Source organism: Giraffa tippelskirchi, chromosome 9 (assembly GCF_054371585.1).
Source record: "Giraffa tippelskirchi isolate mGirTip1 chromosome 9, T2T-mGirTip1v1.2.pri, whole genome shotgun sequence".
Classification (NCBI taxonomy): Eukaryota; Metazoa; Chordata; class Mammalia; order Artiodactyla; family Giraffidae; genus Giraffa; species Giraffa tippelskirchi.
Window position 1 is genome coordinate 97495743 of NC_137283.1, and position 15927 is coordinate 97511669.

The 15927-nt window shown below is 38.2% G+C and overlaps 1 protein-coding gene and 1 long non-coding RNA gene across 2 annotated transcripts in view; one reads left to right on the top strand and one right to left on the bottom strand.

Annotated features, from left to right (window-relative positions):
- Positions 1–1373: 1373 nt before the first annotated feature.
- Positions 1374–6444, bottom strand: LOC145521687 (uncharacterized). Its single transcript, XR_014065585.1, has 3 exons — positions 5296–6444; positions 2800–2879; positions 1374–2498 (listed from the first exon to the last, which is right to left on the bottom strand). It is a non-coding gene; the product is annotated as an uncharacterized LOC145521687 (long non-coding RNA).
- The window catches only part of TBC1D32 (TBC1 domain family member 32), a 201950-nt gene continuing 191384 nt past the window's right edge, over positions 5362–15927 (top strand). Inside the window, exons 1-3 of the mRNA XM_081530498.1 lie at positions 5362–5531; positions 5704–5859; positions 14517–14678. Of these exons, the coding sequence (XP_081386624.1) occupies positions 5705–5859; positions 14517–14678 (317 nt within the window). The 5' untranslated portion in view covers positions 5362–5531; position 5704. The remainder of the gene's footprint in view (positions 5532–5703; positions 5860–14516; positions 14679–15927) is intronic.

A 15927-nucleotide genomic window follows, 5' to 3' on the forward strand; every position in this document is an offset into this window, starting at 1 on the left:
ATACTCAAATGTTTGTTTTTATTAATACTTGTCTTGATAGTTTTCTTGTGAATTCAATACAATTCAACCATGCCTTTATTTAGCAACTTACTGACTTTAGACTTAATCTATAAAGAAAGCTGAGTGCCAAAGAATTGATGCTTTTGAACTGTGGTGTGTAGAAGATTCTTGAGAGTCCCTTGGACAGCAAGGAGATCAAACCTGTCCATCCTAAAGGAAATCAGTCCTGAATATTCATTGGAAAGACTGATGCTGAAGCTGAAACTTCAGTACTTTGGCCACCTGATGCAAAGAATTGACTCATTTGAAAACACCCTGATGCTGGGAAAGATTGAAGGCAGGAGGAGAAGGGGATGACAGAGGATGAGATGGTTGGATGGCATCACCGACTCAATGGACATGAATTTTAGTAAACTCTGGGAGTTAGTGATGGACAGGGAGGTCTGGCGTGCTGCAGTCCATGGGGTCGCAAAGAGTAACACATGACTGAGTGACTGAACTGAATTGAACTGAACTGAATTGACTTTTATAGTGCAGGAGAATTTAGTGCATTTATTCTATCCTTGGATTAAGAATTTGTTAGGGCTAGCGTTATATATACTAATATCACAATTATGGCAAAGAAGTTTTCATCCGAGATTGTAAGATGTGTGTATGTGTGTGTGTATTTGAGTCTGACTCTTGGTGACCCTTTGGACTGTAGCCCGCCAGTCTCCTCTATCCTGGAATTTTCCAGGCCAGAATACTGGAGTGGTTGCCATTTCCTCCTCCAGAGGATCTTCCCGAACCAGGGGTTGAATCGCATCTCTGTCTCCTGGATCTCTTGCAACGGCAGGAGGATTCTTTACCACTGAGCCACCAGGGGAGCCCAAGATATGTGTATTGCCTAGTATATAATCATGCATTGCACATTACAGACACTCAGTAAATAGAGGGAATGTATACAATTTTAGGTTCAAAATTTCCACTTAAAATTTGATTAATTCCTTCTTATTAAACATTCATAAGAAACATTTTTTTAGAATGACTGATACTAACAGCATATGCCTATGCCATAATTTATTTAACCTTCAACGTATTGTGAAATACTTAGGAGGTTTTCCAGTTTTTTTAAGTTATAAATAACCTATCTGTAAACATTCTCATAATAAACTACATCTCTGATCCTTGGAGTAGATTCTTGGAAATAAAATAACTGAGTCAAAAGTTCTTAATATATATTGCCAGTTTCATTTCCAAGATTTTGCTTATGTGTCCTCATAATAACACAGTAAAGGAGTAATTATTTCACTGCATATTGTTCAACCCTAAATGTATGTATGCTCTAAAACTCTGCTAATTTTGTAAACATAAAATGGCTACCTTGCTTTAGCTTGCTTTTTTAAAAAAACTGTTTTACAAACTTTTTATTTTGTGTTGAGATATAGCCAATTAGCAATCTTGTGGTAGTTTCAGGTGAACAGCATAGGACTCAGCCATACATATACATGTATCCATTCCCCCAGCCCAATCACCTCTCTCATCCAGGTTGGCACATAACATTGAGCAGAGTGCCATATGCTATACAATAGGTCGTGTCCAACTCTTTGCAACCCCATGGGCTGCAGTATGCCAGGCTTCCCTGTCTATCACCAACTCCAGGAGCTTGCTGAAACTCATGACCAGTGAGTCGGTGATGCCATCCATCCATTTCATCCTCTGTCATCCCCTTTTCCTCCTGCCTATAATCTTTCTCAACATCAGGGTCTTTTCCAATGCTTTTCCAATGAGTCAGTTCTTCAAATCGGCTGGCCAAAATATTGGAGCTTCAGCTTTATCATCAGTCCTTCCAAAGAATATTCAGGACTGATCTCCTTTAGGATGGACTGGTTGGATCTCCTTGCTGTCCAAGGGACTCTCACGAGTCTTCTCCACCACCACAGTTCAAAACCATAAATTCTTCAGCGCTGAGCCTTCTTTATGGTTCAACTCTCACATCCATAGATGACTACTGGAAAAGCCATAGTTTTGACTAGATGGACCTTTGTCAGTAAACTAATGTCTCTGCTTTTTAATATGGTGTCTAGGTTGGTCATAGCTTTTCTTCCAAGGAGCAAGCATCTTTTAATTTCATGGCTGCAGTCACCATCTGCAGTGATTTTGGAGCCTAAGAAAATAAAGTCTCTCACTGTTTCCATTGTTTCCACATCTATTTGCCACAAAGTGATGGGACTGGATGCCATGATCTTAGTTTTTCAAATGTTGAGTTTCAAGCCAGTTTTTTCACTTTCCTCTTTCACCTTGTTGGTATTCCATTTTAAGTATAGCTTGCCTTTTTTTAAAACCAATGTGGCTGAAGATTTTTTCATGTCAATTATTCATAACTACATAACATTTTGATTTTTTTCAGTTTAATACTTGGCTATATAATTTAAATTTTTTAATACTTCAGAGGAATATTTTTATAAATTATTTCTTTGTTCTAGCATTATTGGCTAGTCTTTATGTTAAAAGAAATCCTGAAGGAAAGCAATTTTAAGGATTAGCATACTTACTGAAAGTTCATAGTGAAGTAAAAAATTAGCTGCATGGCTACTACGCCATGGTATCCTCTACAGAGTCTTATGGAGTTTTGAATGCAGGAACAAAGAGAAAAGAGATGGTCAGAAGCAGTAGAAACAGAGAGGATAAAGAAAGAGAAAAAGTGAGTCATGAAAATGACAAGATTATTACAGGTTGAATAGCAAGGTAATTAGGTTGGTACAACAGTTTTTGGATATTTTGAGAGACTTGTTTATCTTTAACAATGATAAAGGATACTTCAGGTCTTCATAAATGCTAATTGTGTATTGCTGAGACAACTGTACATTCCCTGTTGCCTGCGATCCCCAAAAGCAAATCTGAAAAAAAAAAAAAAGATATTATTAAAATTCAAAGTGCATCTTATTCAAGGATATTTTATATGATCATGTGCAGAAGCCTCTGGGAAATGTTAAAGACTTTGGGGGAGACTGGGAATTTGTCTTTAACATTTCCCAGAGGCTTCTGCACATGATCACATGATCGTATAAAATATCCTTGAATAAGATGCACTTTGAACTTGAATAAGATCAATTTGTTTGGTCCCTACCACCTTTTCTGCTTAAGATTTATGTTTGTTGACACACATATTGCTGTTAAGTACTGCACTTAATATGCCATCAAATTTGGAAAATTCAACAGTGGCCACAGGACTGGAAAAGGTTAGTTTTCATTCCAATTCCAAGGAAAGGTAATGCCCAATGTTTAAACTACTGAACAATTGCACTCATCTCACATGCTAGCAAAGTAATGCTCAAAATTCTCCAAGCCAGGCTTCAACAGTACATGAACTGTGAACTTCCAGGTATTCAAGCTGGATTTAGAGAAGGTAGAGCAACCAAAGATCAAATTGCTAACATCCATTGGATCATAGAAAAAGCAAGAGAATTCCAGAAAAAACATCTACTTCTGCCTTATTGATTATGCCAAATCCTTTGACTGTGTAGATCACAACAAACTGTGGAAAATTCTTAAAGAGATGGGAATACCAGACCACCTTACCTGCCTTCTGAGAAATCTGTATGCAGGTCAAGAAGTAACAGGTAGAACCAGACATGGAACAACAGAGTGGTTCCAAATTGGGAAAGAATACTTCAAGGCTGTATATTGTCATCCTGCCGATTTAACTTATATGCAGAGTACATCATGAGAAATGCTGGACTGGATGAAGCACAAGCTGGAATTAAGATTGCTGGGAGAAATATCAATAATCTCAGATATGCACATGACACCACCCTTACGGCAGAAAGTGAGAAAGAACTAAAGAGCCTCTTGATGAAAGTGAAAGAAGAGTGTGAAAAAGTTGGCTTAAAGCTAAATTTTCAGAAAACTAAGATCATGGCATCTGGTCCCATCACTTCATGGCAAATAGATGGAGAAACAGTAGAAACATATTCTTTGCATCAGGTGGCCAAACTATTGGAGCCTCAGCTTCAGCATCAGTCCTTCCATTGACTGCTCAGGACTGATTTCCTTTAGGATGGACTGGTTGGATCTCCTTGCAGTCCAAGGGACTCTCAAGAGTCTTCTCAAACAACACAGTTCAAAAGCATCAATTCTTTGGCACTCACCTTTCTTTTAGAGCAACTCTCACATCCATACATGACTACTGGAAAAACCATATAGTTGGCTAGATGGACCTTTGTTGGCAAAGTAATGTCTCTGCTTTTCAATAGGCTGTCTAGGGTTGTCATAGCTTTTCTTCCAAGGAGTAAGTGTTTTTTAATTCCCTGGTTGCAGTCACCACCTGCAGTGATTTTGGAGCCCAAAAAAGAAAGTCTCTCACTGTTCCCATTGTTTCCCCATCTATTTGCCATGAAATGTTTGAACTGATGCCATGACCTTAGTTCCTATTTTCTTACTTGACTGTTTTTTGAAATTGATTGGGTATTTTTGTGTTTTTTTTCTCCTTATATAGTTTTCCCTCCATTTCTTGAATTTAAGTTCTCTATCTCTAATCTTTTTTTTTAATGGTTACATGTGAAATTTCACCATGCCTACCCAACGAAGTTTAGTATCTTAAACTCCCTTTAGAAAAATTCAAGGACTGCAGAATACTTCAACTTATCATTACACTTGCTACTTACACAAAGTTGTTCATAGTATTTTCAATACTGTACATTTTCACCTTTACAAATTATCCATTGCAACTTCCTGCAGAGTGATCTTTATATGTGCGATCTCATGGTGTAGTTCTGGAATCCCCTTGTTTTCTACCACTTTCAAGATAAACCTCTAATCCCTTGAAAGTGCCAAATATGACCCTTTCCTATGTGGCCCTTTTACTTCTATAGACTCTTCACCTCCTCTTTCTAATTCTACAAATTCAAGTACTGGAATATGCTATACTTTCTCAGGCCCCTACCCTGTGCACGTCCAGTTTATGTTCTCTTTAGTTGTTTCCTTGACTCTTCCTTTGGGTTAATAGGTGGTTTGGTTTTTCTCCAGCACCTACCTGGTGCATTTCTCTAGCATAACACTTAATTACACTGTGTTGCAATCGCTGACTCCTTATCTGTTAGACTAGGAACTCCACAGTTCCTAGCAAGGTGATTGGTAAGGAGTCAACAGATGTTAGCTGTTTGAAGGAGAAAGCATTGCAACACTTCAGTACTATTCATTCAATTAAAACTTTTCAAGCTGCTTTCAGTTTCACTTCCATTACTTTCTTTTATTGACCCCTTTCTCTTCGCACTCTCTTTTCCCTCCCACCTACAACCGTTTCAACAAGCGCACCTAAAACTTCCTGTAGGTGCCCGGGCAGGTTGACAAGCCGCACTCACTCCCATGTAGGGATTCGTCACGTCAACGCGCTGACGTCACGCGTAGCGCTGACGTCCCGCCGTCAGGTCCACCCGCAGAGACTCTGGGATCTCTTTTCTGCAGTTAGTTGGGGTAGCTCGAATTCTGTTGTTAAGGAAGCGACGAGTGCCAAAGGCGGGACCTTAAGGATTCTTCTTTCCCAGCGCAAGGTAATTTGCTTTCCCGAACGACGCGCCGGCAGCCGAGGGCCCGCCTCTGAGCGCTGGCCGCGGTCTCCCGGGGAACGGCGCTGTACGCTCGCTGCTGGGTGGGAAAGCGCGTGCGCGGGGCGCGGCCTTCGCTGGGACGTTCGGTGACGGGCGTGGACGTTGATTTTGACAGAATGGCTCACTTCTCCGGTGAGGATGAGGCGATGCTGCAGGCGATGCTGAGGCAGTTGTTCCAGAGCGTGAAGGAGAAAATCACGGGTGCTCCCTCCCTGGAGTGCGCCGAGGAGATCCTCTTACATCTGGAGGAAACTGATGAAAATTTTCACAAGTAAAATTCCTTTTGATGTCTTAAGCAAACAAATCAGCTGATACAGAAAAGGTCAAAATGCAGTTGGATAAGAATGTTATTTGATTGTTGTCAAAACAGCGTCCAAGTTGGAGGTTTACGTTTTCGTTTATTTACTCAGATACCGAATTTATTTTTTATTCTTATTTTCCAAACTTTCTACTTCCCCTGTGTTTTTAATGACGTGACCGACATATCCTAATTATATTTTTTTCTCCTGGGCAACATAGCAAATTATTGTAAATTATTCTTAGTTGTAAATTATTCTTGTTCGCTTAATAATATTTCTATTACAAGTGATTTCTGTCACTATACCTATAAACCTTTGAGTTCACAAGATCCTTGTTTCATTGCTGATCTGATATTTCAGTGGCTGCACCAATTTTGGCTTCTGAGCACTGCGGGAATACGCGAGAGATTAACTTCTTGTGGAATAGCTTTGTTGTTGTTTGTTTACTCTTTGCGACCCCATACAGTGTAGCCCACAAGGCTCTCCTGTCCACGGTTTCCCAGGCAAGACTACTGGAGTTGGTTGCCATTTCCTTCTCCACGGGATCTTCCCAACCCAGGGATTGAACCTGCGTCTCCTGCTTGATAGGCGGATTCTTTATCACTGAGCCACCAGGGAAGCTCACGGGATATCGAAAGTTCCTACAAAGGGAGAAGGCGCATTCTCAGAAGTCTGTGATACATGTCAGGGATATGAGGGATTTAGAGACCGTACAGCGTGCTCTGGGTTGGAAGCAGTAGGTAGGAAGTTTAACGAGAGAGATATCATTTGAGATAAATCTTGACAGGTGTGTTTCTTTAGACATGTGTATTTTTTCTTTTGATTTGATTCATATGTATCATTTAAGCCTCTCCAATGAAAATTTACCTCCAGGTGCCTCAATTTATTATTAGTAGTGATATTTTTAATTCAATTTGCTCTCAAGAGGATGACATTTAACATTTTTCTTGTTATGTTAGCTTTACTGACTTTTGGGTGCTCTGAAATTCTTATCTGGAATTCCTACCTGCTTTTATGTGGGCATCAGGGGATCCTTGAGCCTTTTTAATATTCAGTGCAAAAGTTTGTGTTTACTTGCAGTTTTTAAGAGGAGAACATTACAGTTTTATCCCAATTCTCAAGGAAGTTTTAAGAAGTGTGGGAGGAGTTTTTTGTTAATTAGTATTTCTGGTTATACATATGGTTTCTTTTGTATTTCCATGATTTTTTAATTTCTTCATTACATCCACTACTGATAGTTGATATTGAATGATAAAATTCTTTATTTTGGAGATACCAGAGACCAGCTTTTATTGGTTAGCTATTGATTCATTACTTAAACAGAGGAATATAGAAAAATTGCAACTTTCTCAAATTCAGATTTGGTCGTTAATGTCTTTTATACTCATGTAATACTGATTTGCTTCAAACAGAGCCACATCAAGCATTGAATTTGGGGTTTAATTTCTGATTTTTAGTTCATACGTAAATACTTCTTTAAAATATTTTTAAATCATTGAGTTTTTGTTAGGATCATATTCTGGGAATTTGTCTATTTAATCTACATTTTCAAACTTATCTGTATAAAAGTTTTTGTTAATATTCTAATGTTGTTGATGTTTAGTTGCTAAGTCATGTCTGACTCTTCTGCGACCACATGTAGTATAGCCCACCAGGCTCCTGTGTCTGTGGGATTTCCTAGGCAAGAATACTGGAGTGGGTTGCCATTTCCTTCTCCAGGAGATCTTCCCAACCAGGGATGGAACCCATGTCTCCTGCATTGCAGGTGAATTCTTTACCATTGAGCCACCAGGGAAGCCCTTAATATCCTATTACTTTTTTGAAACATAATTGTCCCATTTTTATTCTTTTTTTAAAATCTGTGTCTTTCCTCTTTTATTCTTCACCTGTTCTGCTAGAGGTTTATCAACTTATTAGTCGTTTCAAAGAACTGGCTGTTAGCTTTGATTTTCCTTTCTATTATGTATTTATTTTATAGTTTGTAAAATTTCTGGTCTTTTTTCCCTTCCTGGGAAACTTTAAAACTTGTGATGAATGTTTATTTAGCTCCTTTATTTGCAGCTTTTCTTCTTTTAAAGGTAAGCATTTAAGGATACACATTTGCCTATAAGTATTGCTTTAGCTGTGTCAGTTTTTAAATGCTTTTCAAGTTAAAATTGAATCATTATGGTTCTTCTCAGCAGTGCAATTACTATTGTAATAATGTCAGCTCATCTTCAGCAGTTTATTAGATTAAATGCCTGCCGATTAACTTGCATCATTAAAGTTTACTATTTGATTTACTTGTGGCGGACCTGGAAAAACCCAGACACAATCAAATTATAACAAGTTTGTAGTCTTAAAAGTACAATTTATAATTCTAAAAGTAGTTTGAGTCATTTGTAGTCTTAAAAGTACAGATAATAAAGTTCACCTGTTAGCTGCACTAGCCTAAGATCTGTGTCTTAGGAGGAAGGAAGTCCTTATGAAGAAGCAAAGAGGAGGAGATGCTTGTGTTTGGTGTTTTCATAGCATCTTACAGTCTTAGAGTTTGATGATGAGTTTGATGTCAGTCCAGGTACTCATATCTTGATTTGTCTTTCTACTCACTGACAAACTCTCCTTGAACTTTAAATGTCCTTGAGTCACTTAGGTATACGTTGCCACCCAAAGTGTTTCATATTGTATATCAGAGTTATGTCATCCCATCTCCACTATCAGAACATTAGTTCCTTAAATCTGCCTGATGTTGTCCTGATGTATTAGCAAGAAAAATAATCTTATTAAATAGATTAACAAGGGAAACCAGTATCTCTAGGCTATTGGCATTTTTGTAAGATGATTGTTAAGGGAGTTGAGTCCATGAATGATGGAATTTCAGGTAGTATAATAAAGTGACAAAGGGAAAATGCAGTCATTTGAGGAGTCATTGTATAGGCAGAACAGTCTTACTGAGGATTTGCTCCACATGCAGCTGCCCTAATCTGTGCTTTCCATAGCCTTTAAAAAACTTTTTTTTTTTACCCTAAACCGTACATGTTCTCTAAAAGATCCAGACTTTCTTTCTTTTGTTTGTAACTGGCAGCTAGGATTTGAGCCTTGCAGGAGAGGAGAACGGTAGGCAAGAAGGCATTGCTTTCATTATGCGTGTGTGTATTGTATAAATTTTTACACTCAGATTGACCTCCTATAAAAAAAAATCCCTGGTTTTCATTCTTGACTATAGTAGTATTGATTGGAGTTCATTTGAAAAAATACTGATAACCATAAAGGTATCAAAATTTCTGGGGAGTTTGGTAGAGGGGGAATGGTGGAGGCCTGGCCTAGGTATTTTGCATAAAAGCTCTCTCAGTTCAGTTAAGTCACTCAGTCGTGTCCAACTCTTTGTGACCCCATGGACTGCAGCACGCCAGGCCTCCCTGTCCATCACCAACTCCTGGAGTTTACTAAAACTCATGTCCATTGAGTCGGTGATGCCATCCAACCATCTCACCCTCTGTCATCCCCTTCTCCCTGCTTCAGTCTTCCCCAGCATCAGGGTCTTTTCAAATGAGTCAGTTCTTCGAATCAGGTGGTCAAAGTATTGGAGTTTCAGCTTCAGCAGCAGTCATTCCACTGAATATTCAGGACTGATTTCCTTTAGGATGGACTGGTTGGATCTCCTTGCAGTCCAAGGGACTCTCAAGAGTCTTCTCCAACACTATGGTTCAAAAGCATCAATTCTTCGGTGCTCAGCTTTCTTTATAGTCCAGCTCTCACATCCATACATGACTACTGGAAAAACCATATCTTTGACTAGATGGACCTTTATTGGCAAAGTAATGTCTCTGCTTTTTAATATGCTGTCTAGGTTGGTCATAACTTTTCTTCCAAAGAGTAAGCGTTTTTTAATTTCATGGCTGCAGTCACCATCTGCAGTGATTTTGGAGCCCAAGAAAATAAAGTCTGTCACTATTTCCATTGCTTCCCCATCTATTTCCCATGAAGTGATGGGACCAAATGCCATGATCTTAGTTTTCTGAATGTTGAGCTTTAAGCCAACTTTTTCACTCTCCTCTTTGACTTTCATTGAGAGGCTTTTTAGTTATTCTTCTCTTTCTGCCATAAGGGTGGTGTCATCTGCATATCTGAGGTTATTGATATTTCTCCTGGCAATCTTGATTCCAGCTTGTGCTTCATCAAGCCCAGCATTTCGCCTGATGTATTCTGCATATAAGTTAAATAAGCAGGGTGATAATATACAGCCTTGATGTACTCCTTTCCCGATTTGGAACCAGTCTGTTGTTCCATGTCCAGTTCTACCTGTTGCTTCCTGCCCTGCATACAGATTTCTCCGGAGGCAGGTCAGGTGGTCTGGTGTTCCCATCTCTTTAAAAGCTCTCTAGGTGATTCTAATATACAGCCAGGGTTGAGAACCTCAGAATTAGAGCATGCATGCATACTAAGTTGCTTTAGCTGTGTCCACCTCTTTGCGACCCTCTGGGCTATAGCCCACCAGGCTCCAATGTCCATGGGATTCTCCAGGTAAGAATACTCGAGTGGGTTTCTATGCCCTCCTCCAGGGGATCTTCCCAACCCAGGGATTGAACCCACATCTCTTATGTCTCCTGCATTGGCAAGTGGGTTCTTTACCCCTAGTGCCACCTAGGAAGCCTGAGTTAGGTGAGTTGCATTTCAGTGAGAATTTCTCACTAGTTAGCTCTCTATAAAATACTTGGCAACCCTAATGATTGTAGCAGTCTCTAATGTAGGTGTTCATCTTTGTGGCCCTCTAATCTGGCATATTTTTAGTGTGATAGAGAAGGAACACAATATTTATTGAATTGGTTTTATTTTTGGTTTAACAGAAGAATCTACCAATGACTTTCTAAATTAGTCAACTCTAGTGTGGTTAAGTACTCTTGCCTGGAAAATCCCATGGACGGAGGAGCCTGGTAGGCTGCAGTCCATGGGGTCGCTCAGAGTCAGACACGACTGAGTGACTTCACTTTCACTTTTCACTTTCATGCATTGGAGAAGGAAATGGCAACCCACTCCAGTGTTCTTGCCTGGAGAATCCCAGGGATGACGGAGCCTGGTGGCTGCCGTCTATGGGGTTGCACGGAGTCGGACACGACTGCAGCGACTTAGCAGCAGCAGCAGCAGCAGTGTGTTTAAGTGGTTACTTCAAGAAAACATCCATTATGTAGAGTGTTATCCCTGCATAGAGAAATCGCTAAGAATTATATGTGTGCTTCAATAATTAACTATGCATTTAGTAACTGTTCATCATGATTCAGGGAAAGCCCAGGTAGCCCAGTGTTAAACAATCAGCTTGCCAATGAAGGAGATGCAGGAGTTTGATCCCTGGGTTGGGAAGATCCCCTGGAGGAGAAAATGGCAGCCCACTCCAGTTTTCTTGCCTGAAAACTGGCAGAGGAGACTGGTGGGCTACAGTCCATGGTGCAAAGAGTTGGACATGACTGAGTGACTGAGCACTCACATTGGGATTCAGAGGCTTATTTTTTGACCTAAAAGGTTGTAGGTAGTGTAAAATATTCATTCTTTTTTTCAATATATAATCTTTTATATGCTAATATATAAAGTTGTTTATCATACAATAAATCCTATAATTCTGGAATATAACCTGTTTTAAGAATTCCACATATCAGCATTATAATTCATAACTTAATAAGTTATCTTTTGAAAATAAGTCATTACTGACACTTTTTCTAATCATCAAAAAATTTCTTGTTTATAATATCTAAGAGGATGATTTCCTGGAACAAACTTGTACTAGATGTTTTATGTATTTTTTTCCTTATAATAATACAATTGTGTATATTTTGAAATAAAAATTTGAACATGTCAGAAATTTGCTTCCCTGTACTAAAGGGGTGAGTTCCCAGGTGGCACTAGTGGTAAAGAACCCGCCTGCTGTTGCAGAAGATATAAGAGACATGGGTTCAATCCCTGGGTTGGGAAGATCCACTGGAGAAGGGCATGGCAACCCACTCCAGTATTCTTGCCCGGAGAATCCCATGAACAGAGGAGCCTAGCAGGCTACTCTGGGGTCCATGGGGTCACAAAGAGACGGACACAATTTAAGTGACTTAGCATGCAGCAGGTACACCAGAAACGTAACACAACATTGTAGGAATTTGCTGACCGAAGCTCCAAGAAATTTAGGCTAGTTTAAAAGTCACCTGAGTACAGAATCTGCCTAGATCAGTGATTCTCAATTAATGGTCCTAGGACCAGCAGCTTTGCCATCTGCATCAGAATCACCTGGGAACTTGGTAGAAATGTGAATTCCTGTGCCCACAGTGTACCTGAATTGAGGCTCTGAGAGTAGGGCCCAACAATTTGTGGTTTAGTAAGACCTTCAGGTGATTCTTATTCATGTTATACTTTAAGAACCACTGATTTATAGGATGACTTATGAGGGCCATTGTATTTGTTTAGCTGCAGTTACAAAAATATGAACATTAATCTGTTGGCAGTGGGAAAGGAAAGTTATAGCGGAAGAATTTACAGAATTATAGCATTTGCTAACTAGTTAGATCTGAGATGTAATGGGGAAGATTGTTTGAGACTATACACAGGTATCCAATTGAAGGATGGTACCATTAACAAAGATTTGTCAGAGGAGAACATGGCTTGCAGCCAGTGGATAGTATGAACAATTTGGTATAGGTTGTGCTGATTGATATGGTGAAAAAACAAAGTAGCCTTGTCCAATAGGCAGTTAATATACTGGCTTACCTTAGAGATATTGCACGTTTGGTTCCAGACCACTGAAATGAAGCAACTATTACAGTAAAGCGAGTCATATGATTTTGGAGGGGTGTTTCCTTTTTTCATATAAAGGTTATGTTTATACCACACTGTAGCCTATTAACTATGCAATAAAGTTGTGTAAAAAAAAGTACATACCTTAATTTAAAAATATGTTATTGCTAGAAGTACTGTCATCTGAGCCTTTAGCAAGTTGTAGTAGTAAAATCAAAGGTCACTGTTGACAGTGACAAATATAATAATAATAATAATGAAAAAGTTTGAAATACTGTGAGAATTACCAAAATATGACAGAGACACAAAGTGAGTAAATGCTTTTGCTGCTGATAGACTTGCTCTGACACAGGGTTGCCACAGATCTTCAGTCTGTTAAAAACTTAAATATCTGTGAAGTGCAGTAAGGTGCAATAAAATGGGGTGTGCTTGTATAGTAACAGGTGTGTCTTTATTCTGGGGAGACATTTTGGCTGAAGGAAGAGCTGAAGAAATCACCTGTTTGCGTTGAATCTGAAATTGAAGTGATGGGAGTGGAGAATATCCTTTTTAATTTGGTTTCTTGTCTAAGAATGAAGTAGACATGATCGTTTCCAAATTTCAGATGAGAAAACAGATGTGTTCCAGGGCACTCCAGCTAGAGTTTACCAGCTGGAGCTGGCTTTCAGGCTGTTTTGACTCTGAGCTTGTTACTTTTTCTGTAATACTACATGTTTCATAATAAATATCTCTACTTGTCTCTTGGGGCCTGCACTGTCTATGGCAGGGCTGCCACTTACATTTCTGAAGCAGACATGGAGATTCCAGGAAGCAGCAGTGTGTTCAGAGCGGAGGGGAAGTGGGCAGGGCAGGAAATCTCAGTCAAAAGCAGTTAAAATTGAAAATGAGATCCCTTGACTACCTGGGTAAGATGGCTGTTCCTTAGCGGACATACAATCACTTCATAAATATTAAACTGAAGACTGTATGCTGGATACTGTGATGGACTTATGTTGAAGAAAATTATTCAGGCTCTCCTTGAGCTTCTGTGCTACATATTATATGCAAGGCTCTTTGTACAGGGATATATACAAACTACAAGTCTTGAACATAGTGGCATTTATAAAAATGACCTGTCCTAAATTAACTTTGTCATTTAAGAGACCAAAAAACCTTTTTAAACCATTTTAAATCATGATATTAGTTACAATCATTGCTCTTTACTTTTAGTAAATGTGTTTCATAAAATAATTACCCACTTTTGGAACTCTTGCCCTTTCATATTTGCTATATTGTTGTGAGTTAGCAAATGGATTTTAATATTGGCATCAACCTAAGAGTATGAAGGAAAATGTCCAATGTGTTGGATTTTCTGTGATACTCCTTTTTGTGAACATTGTCAGACAAAAGCTGATTAGGTGAAATTTAGGTCAGTTCAAAATGTACACAGTTTCCAAATGTACAAAAAAGTTCTGATAATTGGAGCTTAACCGTTTCCTATTTAATTCTTCTACAATTACTGTCACTCTAATGTGGTTTTCTTCATCAGCTGAACAATTATAAAAGTCTTTAACAACTGTTTTCCCTAAGCATCACATGCAAACCATAACAAAGTATGGAAAGGTCCTAACCCGTTAAAGTTTGTGTTGGTCCTGAAATTTGCTCTCCACCATTGTCATTTTTAAATGTGAATTTTGCCAATTTTATCAGGAAAAAAAAAACAACAAATCAACAAAATTTTAGATTAGCTGAATGATTTGGGATGAATAATTTAATCCTAGAGTAAGGTAAGAAATCTAATTATGTTACAGATCTTTTCTGTGCTAACATTTTTTCTGGGTATGGTTGATAGATGAATCCATGATATTTGCTACATTTATTTTTCAAATATTTGTTTCAGCTATGAATTTGTGAAATACCTTAGACAGTATATATGCAACACTTTGGGGTCTATGATTGAAGAAGAAATGGAAAAATGGACATCTGATCAGAATCAGGGTGAGGAATTTGGCTATGACACAGTTGTACAGCATGTTACTAAAAGAACTCAGGAATCTAAAGAGTGAGTATGCCCACAATAATATTTTAAAGTAGTTTTTCTCTCAACAGGGTTCCTTGAAAGCACCTTAACCCATGTCTCCTGCAGTCTCTTTTTCTCTTAGCAGCCAGAATGATTCTTGAAACCAGTGAGTCAGATCATGCCACTCTTCCACTCAGCTTTGAGTAAAATAAGGATGATTTGACCAGTTGATCTGATAGGCTAAATGGCTACTAAGTGACTACCAGGCAGGGCTGGATAAAGGGATGGATGGTTCACATGCTGGTCAGGACTGAGAGATTTCATCACCTATTCAGAACTGCACAAAATTTAAACATAAATAAATATGTTTATTTCTGGCATTTCCCATTTAATAACTGAAACTGTGGAAAGTGAAACCACAGGTAAGGGAAACCCTCTTTATTATAATTCCTAATAGTCTATTTCTGGCAATATCATTACATATTCTAAAAGGAGGACTAAAACTCTTAGTCAGAAAATGAAAGCTTTTTAATGCTAAAAGCAAAGTTTTACATGGGATATTTAGGATATCTAAATATTACTGAAAAAGTATTTAGTAATTACTTTTTATCTCTGGTTAAGACATTTAATTTTCTTTCATTTTAGTTCATTCATGTGTAAAATTAATATAATAATAATCACCTCACAAAGATTTTAAATGTCTTAATGAATGTGTTCTTTGTGAACCATGGATGAAAGATTTTAAGTTGTACAGAGTATCATTTTCTTTTTTTGTGTGTGTGCATGTGTTTCTTCAGAAACTACTTAGGGCTAATGTAATAGTACAGTTATTAAAAACATTTTTACTGTAATAATTCAAATTGCTTTCTTAATTAAACATTTTGATATCTGTTTTTTAAATAGAGGTATTTGCACATGAAACAATTCATTTGTAAGATCTATCATGTTAATATAATCTTGTATATATAAGTGGAAGTACTCACGGTGTTTATTTTCATTGTTAATTAATTTGGTTTTTTCACTACCTCTTAGAGCATTTTCTATTTTAACTTCTTGGAGTATGAAGGAATCTTCTCAGTGGTGTCCATATTCTGTCCTAGGCTTTTTCAAACCTACAGTTGCTGCTGAGTTCCAGTTTGTTTAGCTGTTGATATTGAGGGTCTTACTCTCTAGTTTTTTTTTTTTTTTTAAATTCTGTCATCCTTTAGCTAGTTTTCTGATATGTCTTGCAGAAGAATTCATGTTTGTGTGTTTTCAAGAAATTTATATTTTCTGGAGAAAATATGTCTAA